At 37.8% G+C, this 21,045-nt stretch overlaps 1 protein-coding gene across 50 annotated transcripts in view; it reads left to right on the forward strand.

Annotated features, from left to right (window-relative positions):
- ANK2 (ankyrin 2) overlaps positions 1-21,045 on the forward strand; it is a 259,972-nt gene that overhangs the window by 61,468 nt on the left and 177,459 nt on the right. For all 50 annotated transcript variants that reach the window (XM_041759873.1, XM_041759879.1, XM_041759904.1 and 47 more), the window contains exon 2: positions 1,161-1,262. In XM_041759873.1, coding sequence (XP_041615807.1) covers positions 1,161-1,262 — 102 coding nt within the window. The remainder of the gene's footprint in view (positions 1-1,160; positions 1,263-21,045) is intronic.

Consider the following 21,045-nt stretch of genomic DNA (forward strand, 5'->3'; position numbering starts at 1 on the left):
AAAATACTTCCATTTCTATCTCTGTACATCATCACCAGTTGTAATAAATAGGTCTTGAAAGAGTGTGCCAAGAGCCCCTGCCAAACATACTCTTTGAGGAAGAGAGGCAGTGTAGCCTACCAGGGAGAGTGCTGGATTATGAGCTGTCACAACTGTGTCTCACTTCCCTTTTCATGTTACCACGTTCTCTTTAGTCAGATACGATACCACAAGAATTATAAAATTGCACAAGTTGTTCTGGTACCTCACAAAGTTTATCATCATTATTGGGTTAATTTTCAAAAGTCAGGTTTTACAAGCAAGCTAGGGTGGCTGGGTGACTGTAGCTTCACCTTTGGAGCAGCTCTGCTTTGGATGTTCTGTGGGGGGAAATTCAGCTGTTTCTTCCAGGATCTGATGTTGAGAGACACTGGGGGAAGAAGAGGAGTTAAAAAGCAGCCCCGTGATGAATGTTTATCTTTACCAAGGGATTTTAGTCTGGTATTGTGTCAGCTGGGTTAAGTTTAATCTTGTTTTCCCAAAATCACTGGGATCACAAAATTTGCATTGGCTGAGTCCACACCTGCCAACTAGTGTTATCCTCTTTCCTCAAAGCATCCTCAGAGCTTTCTCCTTTTCCCTTGTAAAGAGGACAGATGACTGCCAAGTGACCCATACTCAGCATTCTCTCTCAGACTCTTTTGAAAACCAAACAGCAAAGGAAAAGAAAAAAAGAAACCCAGTCCCTTTAATTTCTTTTACTTTTCTGGTTCCTTTTTTTGGCTTGACATTAGGCTTGCTATAAGGTCATGAGCACCTTGAAGCTAAAATGAATGGTTAACAGTGGATTTGGAAGTAGCATAAATTCATCCTCAAATGTGGCAAAAGATTTATAATAAAGCAGTAACAATTTTTATTTTAATAGTTCTTTTGTACTCTTCAATATAGCAGAACATACCTCCCATTGACTTTAAACAACTCTCTAAAAATATGATGAAGTTGCTACCTTGTCCTGGGAATTATTATTCAGTGTTTTAAACTCAATATTGAGGTATTTTGCAATAAAGGCTTTTCTGATTTGCAGTGTAAACATTTTTTGTCTTTCTGTCTTTGATGTGTCTTTATTTTATCCATAATTCGCTGAAGGCCTTTTCTTTTCTTTTTCTTTTTTTTCCTCATAGTCGGACAGCAATGCAAGCTTCCTCCGTGCTGCCAGAGCAGGCAACCTGGACAAAGTAGTGGAATACCTGAAAGGGGGCATAGACATCAACACTTGCAATCAGGTAAGAGCATGGCTCCATACACAATGAGGCAGCACTCATTGTCTGTAGATGTATTCCAAGAGCCTAAGGCTATTTTTTGTCTATTGAATTTACTAAAATATCAGTGATTTAGACTTATGAATGTCCATTTTCATCCCTTTACCAACTTGTGAGGCCTCAAACATTGTATCTAAACCTAATATTGCAGCAAAGTAGATAGATCAAAATTAACAGCCGGATGTCCATTTTGTCTATGAAATGATCTGGGCTGCTCTTAGCTGGGATACTGACCAGGAATGATGTTTCATTTCTCACTTATCATCAACTAGTTATCCAGACTCTGGTTTCTTTTCTTCTCTTCCATATGCCTTTTACTCATGGATAACTGATAGTTAAAATTTGAGATAAAGAAATAAGAGAAAAGGGGCGTGTGGGTGACTCAGCTGGTTAAGCGTCTGCCTCTTGATTTCAGGTCAGGTCATGATCTCAGGGTGGTGATATGGAGCCCTGCATCAGGCTTTACCCTCAGCGTAGAGACTGCTTAAGATTCTCTCCCCTCCCTCTGCTTCTTTCCCCTGCCCCCACTTATCCACTCTCTCTCTCTCTCTCTCTCTCTCTTTCTCTCTCTCTCTTTCGGAAAGGACTGACAGGGAGCACCTGGGTGGTTCAGTTGGTTAAGCATCTGCCTTTGTCTCAGGTCATGAGACTAGGGTCCTGGGATTGAGCCCTGTGTCAGGCTCCCTGCTCAGCAGGGAACCTGCTTCTCCCTCTGCTGCTTCCCCTGCTTGTTCTCTCTCTCTCTGAAATGAATAGATAAATAAATAAAATCTTAAAAAAAGAGAAATGACAGAATAAAATAAAAAAATATTTCCCCCTTTCCCCCTAATTAGTTTTAAAATATGGATTAGAATGAGAAGAATTTGAAATTCTTAGCTTAAATGAAGTGTTTGGATTATCCATTAATCACATTCATTTGATAAGTACCTTAGACATTATTATACATCTTGGATATTATTTGGTCCCATGGACTGTTGAGATTTTTTGTTTTATTTTTGACTAAGATTTTATGTCATGAATAAAGTGTCTAGTAGACTTCAGTGTTCACTATAGTGCTCTAAATGTTGGTGCACTCGTGTGTGTGTGTGTGTGTGTGTGTGTGTGTGTGTGTGTGTTTGATAGAGCTAACTGGGAAGTGAATAGTCTTGGCTAATTTTAAGTTAACAAAAAGTAAATTTCATTGTTGGATTCTAAATTGTCTATAGAATGCCTCTTCCTATCCTGGTATATATTAAGATCTATGATCCCCTAAAATTAGTAAATCTTTAAAATACAGCTTTTCAAAAAGTAGACTTGATATCTCAAACTTCTGTGTGCTGATTTCCTCATGAATGTCAATTCTAACAATTCTCCTCCTATTATCTCTCCCTGCTCCAGTATAGCACTCCTTTCTTGGTCTGTCTACTACATCCATATTTGCATTAATTGAATCACCTCGTAGTCACTTACTATGGTTGTTATATAGCCTCCTTAATTAGGTTCTGTCCTCATCTTGTCCAATCTGGTTAATCTCCATACAATGCCTTGAGTTACCTTTCTAAAGGAAAAATATGATTATGGTGTCCCCCCCCACCCCCACCTCCTGCCAGATGGTTGTACCAAAATCACCTGGAGCATTTTGTGAAGATTTCAAGATTTCCCTTGCTCCTCATGAGAATTACCAGTGTAGAAAGCATTGTCACTGATGGCAATATTTCTTATCCTTTAGAGGAATGCATTTCTTGGCATTTAAAACCAGTGAGAATCCAGGCATCTGGGTGGCTAAGTCAGTTAAGCCTGAGCCTTCGGCTCAGGTCATGATTCCAGGGTTCGAGGATTGAGCCCACATCAGGCTCCCTGCTCAGTGGGGAGTTTGCTTCTCCCTCTCTGTCTCTGCCTCTTCTCCCCTTCCTCGTTTGTGCATGCTCTCTCTCTCTCTCAAATAAATAAATCTTTTTAAAAATAGTGAGAGTCACTTGCTGTTGGGAAAAACAACTGCTGTTGCTCTGAGCATCTCCACTATTCTTTTGAGTATGACAAGAATAAAAGACATTGAATGCTCTTTATCTGGGCCATTTCTTAGGGTGCGCTTGCAGTAAGCAACTCTAGGTACCACCCCCTCTCCAGATAAAAAGTAGGCTTGCGTTTTCTTATTAAAAGCTGTGAATCCCCCACATCAGTTCCCCTTCTTTAACATAACCCATAGTGTGTGCAGGCATCTGTCGTTGGTCCTGTGTGTCAGTCACTTCTATGGTATTGGAAAGGAAGCACAGGGAAATGACACAAGCAGCATGTTGACACTCAGCAGCAGCTTTTGCTATGAATTATGAAGTCCTTTGTCTCTGACCCAGGAGACTCATATCTTCTATCAGCATCATGAAAGAGTAGAGTTTAGCTTTTTAGTTTGTAGGTAAGATAAAACCAAACAGACCTTACATACTGACACTGACCTGTGGAATAAGGCCACATGCCTTTATCCAAACATGTAAGATTTTCATATTCTGCATCTATATTCTTTTATTTATCCATCTTGTTTTCCATTATGAGTCTTTTTATTTGATATGTTTTTCATATTCTTTAGAACAAATAACTTGAACTTTAGGTACATTAGTTACTCTAAAAGAAGAACATCTACATTCCCATATAGATATATGAACTTCTTCCAAAAATGCCTATGAGATTGAGTAAGAAATACTTTAAGTTTAGCATAGTGCCTTAGGTATTTTGAAGTATATGAAGTACAGTCCCAAATTTTAATACCAAGTCATTAAGTTTCTAAATTTTCAAAATTCTAGAGAATAAGCAATGAAACTATAAGTTCATTTAGGTAAAATTATCATACATAATGTCAAAAAAGCAACCCAGGGAAAAATGTAGTTAACTACAGTCAAACCAAGTGCACTCAACCCAAAGTTATAACAGATACATTAATTGTATGAACAATCTTGGGGTATTTTTTTTAGAAAAATGATTTTTCAGCAGCAAATAATCAGTTCTTATCTGCTTCATAGACCAACCTAACTTCTTGAGTTACCTCAAAAAGTTTTTAATGCCTAACATATTTTGCTTATAGTGGCTAACTGTCCACTAACATGTTGCTATAAATGGGACAAAGGTTTATTTTTGTAAAAAGGTAACATGGTGTCATGGAACCACACAAAACTTGGGAGCCCAGAGACTGAAAGTTACATTCTATCTCCACTTTTATCAAGTCATTTCAGTTCAGATAGTGACACTTTTCTAATCTCTAAAGCAAGATAATAATAATATATTTAATCTTTTTTTTTTTTTTAATTTTTATTTATTTATGATAGTCACAGAGAGAGAGAGAGAGGCAGAGACATAGGCAGAGGGAGAAGCAGGCTCCATGCACTGGGAGCCCGACGTGGGATTCGATCCTGGGTCTCCAGGATCGTGCCCTGGGCCAAAGGCAGGCGCTAAACCGCTGTGCCACGCAGGGATCCCTATATTTAATCTTATATCACTATTGCAAAGTAAATTAAATTATGAAATTATGGAAAGGAATTTTTAAGGTATACTTTTTTTACTGCAATTACCAATTTACAATATATAATTTACCAAGAATCAGAAAAATTAAAATTGGACTTCATACAACATATGAGATAGAGTCTGCTCAATCACCTGAATTTACTAGGTATAAAGTAAGTATTGTCTGGTGTTGGTCTTTATCATTATTCAAGAATGAACAGTAAATAGAAGTTAGAGAGATAAAGTGACTAATGTTAACTAGCCACTGTGTATCAGGCTTTCTGCTGGAGGCTTTACATGTGATGCTTCATCAGAAGAGACAAATGTTATAAAGTAGGCATTTGCTGAAATTTATAATGCAGAAACAGAACCCACAAGTGGTTAAGTGATGTTCTTACAGCCACACAGTTCTCTCTATCTCCCATGTACAAGGGTTTTCTACTGCAGGACATGTTCCTGAAATATTGGGATCTTCCTTTCAGAGCATACAGTGTAGTTTCCTTTATCTTGAATCTCAAATCTTTTTCTTAAATATTTTATTTATTTATTCATGAGAGACACACAGAGAGAGAGGCAGAGACACAGGCAGAGGGAAAGCAGGATCCCTGCAAGGAGCTCAATGTGGGACTCGATCCCAGATCCCGGGATCATGCCCTGAACTGAAAGGCAGACGCCCAACCACTGAGCCACTCAGGCATCCCTCAAATCTTTTTTAAATCTACCATTGGTAATGTAGAAAGAACTTTATTCATCCTTAAATTAACATAATAGTAGTTTAAATATTTTTATTTTTTTATTTTTTGAAGTTTATTTATTTATTTATTTGAGAGAGAGAGAGAGAGAGAGAGAATGCTAGTAGGGGAGAGGCAGAGGGAGAGAATCCTCAAGCAGACTCCCTGCTGAGTGCAGAGCCTGATGCTGGGCTCTATTTCATGATCCATGAGATCTAGACCTGAGCCAAAAACAAGGGCCGGCCACCAAACAACTGAGCCACCTAGGTGCTCCATAGTTAAAAGAACTTTTAAGTCAAAGAGCACCACTACCAGGATTACTACTAAAACTCAAATAAAATATAGAACAGAAAATAATTTCCAAAAACCAAGGAAGGCAAAAGAGGCAAGTCTTTAGCCAAAATATCATTTTATCTAAATATGTAAAAGCTCAAAGCTAATAAGGCATATGAAGGAAGAGAAGAAAATGTGTCCATTAATTTGCTAGTAAACCTGGATTTCTGGGGAGCATCATGACATGTAACATAGAAACCAGGACTTTCTGTACCCTGCTATATTTCTCAATGAAAGGCAATCTGGACTGTACCAACTTTCCAAAAATATCGCATGTGTTGGCGTTCTAAGATTCCTTAAACTGAAATTTGGATGAAAATTTTTTTCTTTTAAAATTTGTCTCATAACTACCATGAAAATTTTGAAATTTAATCCATAGTACAATTTGGATTTTAATCATTTAAAGGATATGAGAAAAATTCATAATTTTGTCACAATACAATTTTCTTAGACAACCAAAAACAAATGTCAAATTTTCATTTTTCTTTTCCAAATGGATACAAATCTCTTGTTTTCTTTAAAAGATGAACCTAGTAATTTATTTATTATCTCTTGTATACTCAGAATAGAGAATAAATCAGCATTTGCTCCCTATCTGAAACTCATATATGTTTAATGCTTTTCTTATTTCAGTAATTGTACACACTAATAATGTTATAAACAAGGTAAACATCCGACATTAAAAATAGACTCTATAACCTTTTCATAAAAAATTTATAGCCAGATAAAATCAGGAAAAGGCTAAGAAGATTCAAGTACTTTTACTGTGCATAAAATTTATTAGTTTCACTGCAGTGACTTCAAAATAAAGTATATCACATGTCATTTATTGGACATACACCTATATATGACACTGAATGTTAACAGTTTTCAATGTGTCCTGCTCTTTTGGTCTTACCCTTTTCTACTGAGGTGTAAAGGTCCAAAATTATCAGTTAAATCCTGTGCTTCCTTTCTCAGAAACAGGAGACAAGGTCAAAAGCACTTCTTTCAAAATAATATCAATATTCCTAAAATACCAGGCCTTTACCAACAAGAAGGTACACCCAACAATGACTTTCTCATATGCTCACATAGTTATGACTCAGACCACAGAGCATTTTTGGAAATCACCTTAAAAATGTGGGTGCTAGAATCAAAATTCTCATTTTATCCATTTTCCAGCTATGTGACTCTAGGCATTCAGTTTTTCCAGGGCTCCGTTTCTTCAACTGTAAAATAGTGATCATAACAACACTGGAGTCATAGGATTGTCATCATAATTAAATGAGATGTGGCAAAATGCTTAGGAAAATATGCATTCAGTAAATAGTAGCAAAGGATAACCCCTTTTATAATAATATGCGCTTTTTATATTGATTCTAGACCTAAGCTTTAGTGAAAGTGGTGCTGGTTCTTATAGACAGTAAAAAGGTTATTCTCATCGCTTGTGTCATCAAATAGGAAAGATTACATTTAGTAGCAATTTGGTAAGAGTTTCTTTTATCTGAGTTAAATGAAACTAAATTTTTTTTCTGCAACTAAAATCTTTTTTACCAATGTCATTTGGTCTATCCAGTTTGGACCTCTCTTTAAAAATACCAAAACCAATTATATAAGCTTGGGCATTTATAAAGGCAATGAAGATGAATACTTGAGGATTGAACTCCTGGAATTAATGGGATTTGGAATGATCTATCTCCAGTTTCCTAACCAGTTCAATGAGGCACAAATATAACTTCAAATATTGTTACATTTTTATTATTTGGCCTCTCATTTAGAAGAAGCAAAAGGTGGTGCATCTGTCTGGATCTGGATTCTGTATTATTCTCTACTTCTCTTCAGTGCATTAATACTGGTCTTTGTTCTACACTGAGTAGTGGCAATTCAGGTTGGATTTGAATGATGCCTGCATAGTATTTCAAGCACTTAGAATTTTCAGTTTTAATGTTGATGGTTGTTCAGTGCAAAGTAATTCCAGTAGAGACTTTTCATCAACGACTTGTTCATAACTCTAAAAAGTTTTGTCTCACAGCTTTGTGAAGATATTTGAAGTGCAACTCTTATTTCATTTAAAAAATGCCAAGGGTAGCTTCGTGCAAAGTATTTCTGTGACTGTCTTAAGTACACTGCTACAGTAGTTTAGATGGAAACAACACAATTCATATTCTGGGAATTCTCTTGAACGTTCTTTTCCTATGAAAGACATGGATTTTAATATATAAGTCCGAGGTAGCCCCTCCACCCTCCCTAATTCATCTCGGATATTATAATCACAGTATAATCACATTCTTTCTGCCATTTGGAACTCAGGCATTTGTTCATCTCCTTATTCATACATGTAATGTGTGTTTAATGTATGGTAGGTACTGTTCTAGGTGCAATGAAAACAGAGACAAAACCCCTACTCTCATAGAGCTTATAATCTACAAAGTGACAAGAAAGAGATAATTACCAAGCAAAAAAATAAAATAAAATATGTGAAGGAGATAAGGTAATAAATGATAAGGAGAAAAATATAGCAAGGGACAGGCAGAGGGAGCAGAAGGGAAGGAGTGTGTCATTTTAGATAGGATACTCAAAAAAATGCCTGAAAATTTTGACCAACGAAGCCCTGCACTATTTGGAGGAAATATATTTGAGAAGAAGGCTTGATAAGTGAGAAAGCTTCAAGGAGGGAGCATGCCTGGTGTACTCAAGGTCCAGCAAGTAGGCCAGTGTAGCTGGAGTAGTAGGAGATCAGAGGAAGAGAAGTAGAGGTCGGAGAGAGCCATCAGTGGCACCAGGTCATGTAAGACCTCATAGGCTATTTTAAGAACTTTGGCTTTAACTCCGAGAGAGAAGAGAAGTGATTAGAGGATTTTTAGCAGAGAAGTGACATAAGCTGACTTAAGTTTAAATAGTAACCCTCAGATTGAAGAGGAGAAAAGACAGAGGAGGGGATGCTTTTGTAATACTTTAGGTAAGAGATGAAATGTTCTAGACCCAGGCAACAGGCAGGAGAGTTGGATTCTGGATATATTTTGAAGATAGAGCTGACGGATTTTTTTTTTTTATGGATTTAATGTAAGATAAGAGCAAAAGAGTGGAGTTAGGGATGAAGGTTGAACTCACCAGGAGAATAATGAGGGTTGAAGATTCATTAACGGAGAAGAGAGAGAAGGTAGGAAACAATCATCAAGGGGAGTGAGAGAGAGAGTAAGGGTAGCAGAGTGTGACTGCCAAGGAGCCTACTCAAGGATCATGAGCAGCTAGCGTGGATGTGGGTTCTGCGGCCATGCTCAGGCATGGACTCAGATGGAGTGTTATATACAACCAGGACTGTGGCTTAGCTAAGCATATGTAGTATGGACAGAGAAAGACAAGCAGACTGAGGATGTATATAAGGGGATGAATAAAATGATTTTAAAGATTATGCATGGAATGTAGTTCCACTGAGCAAGGAGAGAAACAGGCACTGTGAAAAGGTGAACAGACTCTAGGTGTAAGGTGTAGAAGGATTGTTTGAAATGGATCAGTAGATTGGCAAGAGAGTAAGTTGTGCTCAAAGGGTCAATGTTTGTATTTGAGTTCTGAGAGAAGTTATATTATTGAAAATGACAAGGTCTGGAGTGTGACCATGGATGTGAGGAGATGATGTAGAGAAAAGGAAAAAAATCCTTGGCAGAGAAGTCTGGAGTTTGGGAAAAATCACCTTCAAAAATGTTGGAGAAAGCAGCAGTGAACTAGTAGCTAAAATCCTCCAGGATGAGGGAAGTGGACTAGAAGATACAGACTGATGATATCTGCAGATGTATGCAAAAGGAGGAGGAAAGTAGTTTGGAAGAACAATGAGCAGTAAAGAGCATTGGCACAGCTCCACCAAATTCAGTGGTTAAGTGAGGGGATAAATATCTATCACTTGAGTTGACTTCAGGGAAGTAGTGACTGTGGGTTATATTTAGAGTGAAAAGGTTAAGAGAAATGTTCAGAGAAAAAATTTAGGATGCAGAAATGTTGCTAATAACTACATTCATGTATTCTAGAGGACTCAGTGCAAGAGGGTCAGGAAATGAGAAGAGATCAGAGATGGAGTCAGGAAAGGTGATATAGAGAGGCACACAGGGGTTGCATTTGGAGGGATGGGGACTGACCTGGTGACTGGCACATACAGGAATAAAAAGCATGAGTTTAGTCTACATGGTCACAACAAGAGCGTGATGGTGAGATTTGGAGGTCATCTGGGGAGAGATATAGTGGGCAGGGTATGTGGAGAATCTAGCCAGGAGCCTATAGAGTTCTGGAGTCCCACCTTGACTTCTACCAAGGTCAATGGAGGGGAGATCTTAATCCACATGTGTGTTCAATACAGCTCTTCAGGGGTGTACTTCGAGCAAATGCAGGTGGTGTGTGAGATACGATGTAGAGGCTATTCCTGCCTAATCATTTTTCTGCTCAGTTATTTTCTTTATGCCATTAAAAATCATCCCAGCACCTTTGCAGGAGCTGAAATTTTGTGAACTCTTAGTCTAACACTCTCTTTCTTTGCTTACACCATAGTCTTTTCCTCCTTCTGTAGAAGTTTCCCAGTCCTTCCCCACCCCTTCCTACCCACATGGATTTCTCCCTGTGTGTGTGTGTATGTGTGTGTGTGTGTGTGTGTGTGTTGATGATTATAAAGGAGTAAACTAAATCTTATCATTGTTAGTCTTTTAAGGCGTTTTGTCTTCTAGAATAAGAAGCAGGGGGAATAAAAAAAGAACTTATTTTCATATGGTAACTTTTTCAAAATGCTTAGAAATGAAGGAAATAGGTGTATGGAAGAGAATGTAGCAGTCCGTTCTTAGGAAGTGGTTGTCTGCTGAGCTGGGTATGGTCAGGACCTACCCATCTATAAATGAATGTGTACATGTGTACAATTTGATGTAGGCAATTCTTTTTAGTCCTGTACTCAGTTTCTCTCCTGCCTCTTCCTTCAGAAATGAAAGGTCTTCAGGGTAGGATGAAAGAGTTCAAAATGCAGATACAAAAGCTCATAAGGGTACACCTTGGAGCAGGCAACGGCTAGCTCCCCCTTTCTACCACCCCCCTCCCCCAAAAAGACAACATCAATGAAAAAAGAAAGTTCTTTGCGCAGGGCACTGTGACCAGTGGGGACAGTCTAAAATGATACCTTGTAGTGGTATGCAAAGTCTTTGCTGGGCTGAAAGAAGAAGGTTTGAGAAAGAGATTTTTTAGAGAATTTATGGCATGATGTTTCTTTGAGGAATGAGTCGTGCCCATGGGAGGCAGAGGAAAGAAGTAGGGAGAGAAAGATACAATTTATTAGGGAGTTGAGAATATATTTTCTTATCCAAAGCAACTCTCACAACCCTGAGATCATGACATGAGCCAAAACCAGGAATTGGATGCTCAACTAACTGGGCCACTTAGGCACTCAAAAAAAAAAAGAGTATTGAAAAATAACAGACATACAAAGATTTTTGTTACTTTCAGGTGTATAATATGGTGATTCGACAATTCTATACGCTAAGCAATTCCCACCATGATAAGTGTAGGTACCAGCTGTAACCATATGATGTTCTTACAATATTATTGCCAATATTACCTATGCTGTATTTTTCATTTCATGACTTATTTATTTTACAACTGGAAATTCATACTTCTCCATCCCATTCCTCTACTTCTTTTTACTCTGGCAACCACCAATTTGTTCTCTTTATTTATAAGTCTGTTTCTGTTTGGGTTGGTTTTTTAGATTCCACATATAGGTGAACTCATCTCTGTCTTTCTCTGCCTTACTTCAGTTGGCATAATAATCTCTAGGTCCATCCATGTTTTTCCAAGTGGCAAGATCTCATTCTTTTTTATGGCTGAGTAATATTCCTTTTTATACATATACTCTACAGCCCTTTTAACAACACCTTTTAGTGAGATTTTTGTGTGTCTCTAAAGAGGCACTAGATGATTATTAACCATTTGCATTCACAACTAAAGATTTAGCAATATGCAGAAAGGAATGCAAACCTCATAAAATAGGAACTTGAAACATTAGCAGCACAGGAAAATTAAGGGATTTAAAAAGAAGTTCATAAAATATACCATTATAAATATGGCTAACATTAAACTTAAGGGAAAGGGAGGCTAGCACAGACTTATATGACCCATGACAAGGAATGTTTATGAACTAGAATTTAAGCTTCAGTGCTATTTAGTGAAAAAGAGCACTGTGTTGGAAGGGACTGAGACCCAGGACTGGCATTTCAGAAGTATCCCATTTAATACCTAAGATATCAAATAATAGTAACTTTTATTGCATATGCTTATCACTGTGCTGCATACTTCATAATCTCAACATTCTTCTTTACCAAAAAGGGAGACTACCAGGGGCTCAAATTATACATGTGAAAACCCATTGTATTGTGCACACTCAGGAGACCAAAGTATCACTCTGACAGTTGCAGTTAGGTAGAGTTTAATTAAGCTGTATGGCCATAATAGATGATTTCACTCAAACTAGAGTAGCTGGATGGACAGGTTTGGGGAAAGTTCTAACAAGTTTATTCCTTCCAACTTAATCAGGACTGTCACTGTTTCTTTCAGATAACTTATAATTCTGTGTAATACTGAGGAAAGTTCTGGTAATGCCTCCTTAAACATCTATTCTGCTTTCTAGATGGAAAGATCCAGGTTTTAACAGTTATGTTTACAAACCACCTGTTGAGGCAGTATTTCTTCTAAGTAGAGGGGAGATTTTTTTTTTTTTTTTTGGAACACTGAGAATACATCCATATACTTCAGTTTGAAAAATACTGCATTAAAATTTGGGTGTTCCTGCAGTGATCACGTGGCATGAATTGACAGTCATAAGCATGGTCAAGAAATTACTAGATGATATTTAATTAAATGTGATTATCCAGATGATCCAGAATATACTTCTATTAGTTTTTATTTTTAGATTGGCACTGAAATGAAAATGTCAAATAAAACACTCTCAGAGAATCCTGAGATCCTTAAGAACATATCAAGGGATTCCAGACTGAGAAAAGCCCTTTTAGATTAAGTGCTTGTCTCAGGATCTACTTTCCTCTTATATGTGTTAATGTTAACCAGCTTTAGCCTCAGATAGTGAACGTTTCCCGCTTGTGTTTTCAAAGGCTAAGAGATAGACATATTTGTACCTGATTTGTCCAAGCACTGACTACATTTATGGACAAATGTAGAATAACTGGATGAATTAAGCAGACTCCTATATACCTTTGTATGGTACATGCCATTCATTAGCTCACTCACTGTACAAACATTATTGAAATATCCTTTTTCTTGTGCTAGGTACCATATTAAGTGTAGAGGTTACAGAGGTGAATAGGATTTGATTCTTGCTTGTGATAAACCTTGCTGGGAAGATAAGCAGAGAACATAAATACAATAAATTGTAAAAGGAACCAAACCTTGTGGTTGCTCAGAGGATAAACTGACTACGCCAGCTTATGAGTCTTAGGCAATCAGAAATTGATACTAGAGGCAATTAGTAGGAATCATTTTATAATGATAGAAAGCAGAGTAATGGTGTGTTTCTTGGAAGACTCCTAAAGCCAACATTATTGTTTGATGGCTCCTTCCTCACTCTCCCCATATTCTTTTAGAGTCCAGAACATCAAATTTGGCTTATTTTTAATAAAAATCGTAAAAAATGCAGAGAAAATTAGAAGTCATTGTAATTCTCTAACAACATTACTAGGCTTTTATGTGGATACCTTGAAATGTAGACTTGGTTCTTAGCACAGTTTGGAATGTTCAGTGAATGTTTTAATATGTGTATAATTGAAATTGAGTTGTTCTTTGTTTTGAATTTAAGCTTTCTCTATTCTATATTAAATTTAAAGTCTATACCATATTTTTATCTAAGCTTAATATTGTGTACAAATTGTTTGTACTTGTGCCTCCTTAGGAGGATGGGCGGCACCTGTTTGGCTCAATCAGTAGAGCATGTGACTCTTAATATCAGTGTTGTAAGTTCAAGCCCCCTGTTGAATGTAGAGACTACTGAAAAATAAAAATCTAAAAACAAACAAACAAACAAAAAGTAGGAGGATAGGGCACTGCCTGGAATTAACTATAGAACTTTTTTTTAGGTTCTGTTCTCTCTTCTTGCTTTCATTTCCTTAATATCCTGCCACTTTTTCCCTCTTGTACTTCAGTCTCGTCCTTGGGCCCTGGAGACACATCTACCCCAGGCCGCAGCACTGGAGAGTTCTTCCATTTCATTAATAATTTAAAAAAAAAAAAAGAGTTACTGGTTGATTCGGATCCACACACCTTCCTTGCTTACCAATTTTGAAAAATTCAATGTTAGAAAGACAAAGACCAGGTTTTAAATGCCCTCTTTCAAGATGAGCTGACTGAAATATTAAGTGAGTCAGTGATAAATGTACAAAGACAAGATTTATTCTCTTGGGTATTTTCTTTAAAATCTTCTGGAAATTACAGTCTCATTTCTTGTCCTCTGATCCAAGAACCAAAGAATTTTATTACCATAAGAAACATAAGGGATCAGCCATTCTAAACCCTTTCCTTGATTTTTATAAAAACTAGCTAAGCTTGACATGGATATGATAATAACATTCTAGAATGCATTATGGAATACCTTTCTAATTTTGACACACTTGTACATTCTATGTCTAGAAAGGAGATAATTTTTCTCCTTAACTACTGACTTATAATGAGAGACTGAGATATTTCCTATTACACAGAATACCAAATAGAATTAATGAGAAACTGAAGTCTAAAGAAAGCTAAATAGGATTATAATATAGGGTCCATAGATTTTTAAAAGATTTTATTTATTTATTTATTCATGAGAGACAGAAAGGGAGAGGCAAAGACATAGGCAGAGGGAGAAGCAGGCTCCCTGTGGGGAGCCTGATGCAGGACTTGATCCCAGGACCCTGGGATCATGACCTGAACCAAAGGCAGATGCTCAACCACTGAGCCACCCAGATGTCCCAGATTTTTTTTAAATTGTAGGCATTAAGAGTATAATTTCTGAGCTAGAATCACCAGGTAGGGCAGCCCCGCTGGTGCAGCGGTTTAGCGCCCCCTGCAGCCCGGGGTGTGATCCTAGAGACCCGGGATCGAATCCCACGTCCAGCTCCCTGCATGGAGCCTGCTTCTCCCTCTGCCTTTGTCTCTGCCTCTCTCTCTCTCTGAATGAATAAATAATAAAAAAAAATTAGAATCACCAGGTAGATCATAACCCATAATATTTAATTGAAGATTTTTAAATGAGTTAATGCAATTAAAAGCTTAGAACCACATCTGACACTTAAAAATAAGTTATAATAAGTTTTAGCTATTATTTAAATAATTTGCTGCTGACTTTTAAAGCTAATATTTAAATCTCTTTAACCCATGACTATTATAATAAGTACCTAAAATAATTTCTTTCTTTGAGCTTCATATAATGCTTTCCTTTAGCACATGTAAAGTCAAATATGAAAGGAATAATTTATCCATTATTTCTCATAAAAATTAACCAAAGTAATGAATCCGTGTGTAAACATTTAAATTAGGAGAGTTAAAGTTTTCAGTCGTAAAGTAGTAGCTCTTAAAATTATTGACAAGGATGATTACTAATGGACCAGGTTCCCATTTGCTTCCTAGGTTTCATTAGAACTGAAAATACTTTTTAAAGTAAATCACTTCTGCATGAATTAATATTTCCCTAATCCAGGTAAACATTATATGTTAGACTCAAAAATGTTCAATTCAACTCATTCTATTTAAACAAATCTCGATGATAGAAAACAGGAGTTAGGAGTATGTGAATTTATTACTTCTTGCACCTAACCAGGAAATCATAATATTTTACATTTGTATGTTATTTTATAGATTTGAAATAGCATAAGCATACATGATTTTATGTTCTTTTTAAAATAACTATCTGGAGTAGGTAGAGTGGGAAATTTCTCCGTTTTACTAATGAAGAAACTAAATCGTGTTGTTAGTAATGGAGAGAAGCTAGGAACTCAGGTTTTGCATTGCCACCACTGCACCACGTGGCCTGTCATAGCCTGGGTATGCATGCGGGTCTGCAGTGATTTAGCCCATATTCTCAAAGTGAAGAACTCTGTCGTGTCTCATCATCATCCTTCCTGTTTGCATCACAGCACTCATCTAAAATAGGAATTATTAAGTTCAGAAATTCAAACAAGCATACCATAAAAACCACTCCTCTCTTAGAATGGTCTTGGTGAGAGTCAGGTTTTTGCTTATTTGGTCTGAGAGGACATCTAGTTTCCCTAAGATGCCCTCTTGTCTTGGGTCTTGCCAAAACCTCCTTAGCTTTTTGTAGTCTGGAGAACTCTGTGTGCACACACACTCTCTCTCTGACACACATGTGTGCATGATTGCATATTGAAAAGTTTCACCAAAACCAAAGCCAAACAAAAAACCTCAAACAAAATCAACACTTGCTCATCCACAGTACACTTTTTTTTTTTAAGAGACAGAGAGAGAAAGCATGAGCAGGGTGAGGGGCAGAGAGAAAGGGAGAAGCGAACCCACTGAACAGGAAGCCCTATGTGGGGCTCAATTCCAGGACTCCAGGATCATGACCCTAGCAGAAAGCATACGCTTAACTGATTGAACCATCAGCCCCCAGGTCCTATTTTTCTTTATTCCACTTTATGTTTTAAAATGTTGATTGGCAATCCATTAAATAGATTTTATGACCTACTATGCATCATGACCTACATTTTGAAACTTGGCTTAGAATTTAATTATTTTAGCTTAAAAAACATAAATTTTTAAATTAGATCAAGTTTGGATTTTTGCTATTCCTATTTTGGTGTTGAGGATCTTTGAGGCAAAACATTTTACTTTTGAGAATTATGGGGTCCTTCTCTGTAAAATAGGATAATGTGATATGTTATATGTTAAATACAAAATATAATAATGACATATGTGTCATTAAGGTTTTCATTGTTTGATTTATGAAATATTTATTTCTCAGCCCTTATAACCTCTTCATCCCTCTTGATCTTGGTAAGATTTTGAAGGATTTTCACAACTCTTTCTTCTTCCAGGCTACCTCATAATCATATCTAATGTCTCTAATTATCTATATTTTGAGATAATATGGTAGAAAGATTTGATGGGGCTGGACAAGGGAGAAAGACCTTTGGCCCAAAAGGGAGCAACCAGCCAGAAGCACTACAGATTTCTGAGTGGCCCTGGATCATCCTGGATCTAAGGATAAAATGGAGATCTGGAAGTGAATTTTACAAAGTAATATTTTCAAAGCATTCTTATTCTAAGCATTTTCCCTATGAAATGATCAATGAGCTACCAAATCCTAAGTCCTATTGTAAATTAACAAATACCTTACTAAAATTCATCGTTTGGGAATTACAAAGAAAGCCTTGAAGATCTGAGAATAACTTACTAATAAAATAAGTTTTTTCAGGGGTCATCCATAGTTTGATTTACTTTATTAAATTAGAAACCTTTGGAGACCAACCTAAGGCACAGTAAAATCAGTTAAAATCAGTTAAAAATGATACATTATTTGCTTTGATGTTCCCAAAGTTCTAAAAACTGAATGAATCTTTAATTCCATGGCAGTGAGTAGTCTTAGTTTGGAACAACCACCATAGAAGAGGTAGGAAAGGTGCAGCTAGAGTATAGCTAGGTATAAGGAGTAGAAATTGGGTTGGGAATATATAAGAGGTTATTTTTGTTTTGAGTCTGCGTTCTTTTTCTCAACGTATAGATAATTTCTTTTGCTAATATCATTTATCTCAATGGAAGTATGAAATCATATTTCATGATTACTTGTATCTCTCTATGTGGGCATGTAGTTCCTCTTGAAAAGAAGATCCTGGTTTAAGACATCTCTGACACAGGAACCCCAGAGTGGGGGTGTGATGGAGATTGGAGGTCAAATTTCACTTTATTTTTTTCTATTACTGCCCTTTGTCCCCATTTGCTCTCCTTCGTTTTCTTCTAATATTTTTCAAGAATTCATGTATTCCAACTGCCTCCTTTCAAATATTTACATTTTAGTAGATTTAAGGAAGCTATATAAGTTAGTTGTACTTTTCTGATATTCGTTGGACAGATTGGAGTACCCTAAACTCAACATGTGAGATTTGTGGGGATCCCTGGGTGGCTCAGCGGTTCAGTGCCTGCCTTTGGCCCAGGGCGTGATCCTAGAGTTCCGGGATCAAGTCCCTCATTGGGCTCCCTGCTTCTCCCTCTGCCTGTGTCTCTGCCTCTCCCTCTATGTCTATCATGAATAAATAAATAAACACTTTTTTAAAAATGTGAGATTTGCAAAGTAGAATAGCTAGAGATTTGAAAAAAAAAACATAGACAAGTATATGTAGCACAGAGATGATTTTCAATTGTTTAATAATAAATATTTTAGGGTACTTTGGGAGCAGAAAATATGTCACATGTCCCTTAGAACCTAGCACCTAGAGATGACCACTTGGTGGGTGCTAGACAAATACTTGTTGGTTATGTATTTGTACTAAGATGCAAAACAGCTTAATGGATTTTGATGCAAACATTTAACCTTTATGTATATTTAGCTTTATGTATGCTTACCTTCTTGAATCTGTTCTTCAACTTTTCCAGATGGACTGCTCTATTTCTTTTCTGTATGTGCCAGAAATGTACCTAATGCTTGAATGGCTCTATAATTTTTTGTTAAATGTCACATTTTTTTCTTTAATAATTTTTAATTTTTTAAAGATTTTATTTATTTATTCATGAGAGACACAGAGAAAGAGAGAGAGAGAGAGGCAGAGACACAGGCCCCATGCAGGGAGCCTGATGTGGGACTCAATCCTGGATCTCTAGGATCAGGCCCTGGGCTGAAGGCAGCGCTAAACCGCTGAGCCACCCGGGCTGCCCCTCTATAAAAATTTTTATTGGCTACCTGTTTTACCTGAGGTTTCATGCACTTGTTTTATATGATCATAGAAAAGCAGTCAATGGGCAAAATATTTCATAAAATCAAGAAGAGAAATAGTGAAACAGCTTACTCTAAAATCTGATTATAAACAAAATGTTATAAAATTGCTTTATAAAATTTTAACAGAAGTGCTAAACAAAAAAAACCCTGCCCTTTAAGATTGATTAATTTGCATATGGTTGGGGCTCCTGGGTGGCTCAGTTGGTTGAGCATTTGACTTCATTTCAGTTCAGGTTGTGATCTCAGGGTTGTGATAAGAAGCCCCACCCTAGCTCTATGCTAGGAGTGAAGCCTACTTGAGATTCTTTCTCTCACTTTGGCTCTTCCCTCTCCCCAAAATTTTTACACATGGTTGTTTCAAAGTAGCACTTAAGACCTACCTTTCTTTCTTTCTTTCTTTCTTTCTTTCTTTCTTTCTTTCTTTCTTTCTTTCTTTCTTTCTTTCTTCTCCTTCTTCTTTCTTTCTTTCTTTCTTTCTTTCTTTCTTTCTTTCTTTCTTTCTCTTCTCTTCTCTTTAACTATTTGGTATATTTAGTCATTTTAATGATTTTCTTTAGAAATAGTGTTATCCAAAAGTTGTAGAATCAAAGGTGATACTTTGGCTGGGATTCACAGATCTACAAGCCCTTCCCCACAATACAAACTCAATGAATATTTATTGATCATTTCAAAAGACTCAAATTCATATTATTTTATCAACATTAATTTACATAAAGCCAATAGCAAGGACTTATCTATAGTAGCCTGCTTTGATTGGTTCCCATTTAGTATTTGGTGACATTATTTGGTAGGGTCAGCCCTGGGATTCCCAGGTACAGGAGGACCTACAGTCCTGGGGACTGGCACAGGCATCCTGGACAAGAGTAGCAAGGAATGCTTGGAGGAGATGGAGGTGGAGATTTGAGCAGAAATTTCTGAGGGTTATGATACTAGAATCCCAGTTATTGTGCCTGCTGTACCCAAGGTCTCCATGGTAATACCCATACAGGTCCCAGCAGCTCCTGTGATTCGCCCAACTATTGTGACCAAAATTTAATAATTTAAATTAACAGCAGGTCCAACAGACTCTTAGACTCAGGTTTCTCCCGTAGTGAGTGGTTCACTTAGCTTTTGTCCTGGTGATTGGAGTCACATGGGCAGTCCAGGGGCTCAGGAAGCCCTGTTCTTATGGCATGCAGCTCTGGTTCCCCAGAGGACCCCTATCCTGAATCTGACCTTCATTTCCCATTTACTACAGAGAGCAGATTATGTCCTTTCCTCTGCAGCAGGTAGTCACCCCACCTCTGGCTATGCGGGCCCTCCCATTAGGTCCTTGTGGGACCTGCCTTCAATGGCTGGCTCCCACTTCCTGTCTCCATGGCTGCTCTAAGGCCTCCGCTGGAAGGGCCAACAACACCCCATGAGCTGTGCTTAGGCCTTGGCATTGGACCTGAAAGAGAATGAAGAGGCATGGTGGTAGCAGCAGCTGGGCTAACGAAGACTAGTACATTGGTTGTGGTGGAGGCAGGAGGCACTCCAGCTGGCCCTAAAGTCTTTGGGCTCAGCCTACCAGGGGGCCTGTCCATGCTTTTTCTTGAGCTTGAGCTTGAGCCCCACCCATTAGGAGTATGAGAGGGAAGCCTACTGCCCCCACTGTGCCTTTCTGGATTCTTGTCCCCAAGTCCATGGACCTAACCGCCTTGCCTTGGCTTCATGGCTTTGGAGGTCCCAGAGCCTCTGGGTAAGGGCAAGAAGGAAAGAAAGCTAGAGAAGTTGAAATGCTACATTTGTTTGGCACCTGGGAGGATCCTAGCCTGCTGGAGTGGAATGCAGATGACTTCCACATCTTCTGTGGGGATCTGGGCAATGACGTGAATGTTGACATCTTGGCACACACCTTCAGCCACTTCCCATCCTTTCTTAAGGCTAGCTAATGTGATCTGCGACAAGTCTGAGGCAAGACCAAGGATTAGTCAGCTTTTGGACCCCAGCAACTATGCACAGACTATGTGTGCTCTGTGAAGTGAATGGGAAGTGGTGAGCTCGTGCCCCATCAAGCCTCACAAGAACAGGTGGAAGAACTGGAAGCTGGACGTGATGTGCAAGAAGCAGAAGGAAAGAAATCAGACCTAAAAGAGAGTCTGTAGCCAAGCACCTTCTCCCTCCCCTCCTGGAGGTTGGCTTCTCTCCACAGTTCTCTTTGGAAAACCCCCACCTATTCACCCACACAGCCGCCTCCAAACCAATTTCAATAAATTTACATTCATTTTTAAAAAAGGCTAAAACAATGGCACAC

The sequence above is a fragment of the Vulpes lagopus genome, chromosome 6 (assembly GCF_018345385.1).
Source record: "Vulpes lagopus strain Blue_001 chromosome 6, ASM1834538v1, whole genome shotgun sequence".
NCBI classification, from domain to species: Eukaryota; Metazoa; Chordata; class Mammalia; order Carnivora; family Canidae; genus Vulpes; species Vulpes lagopus.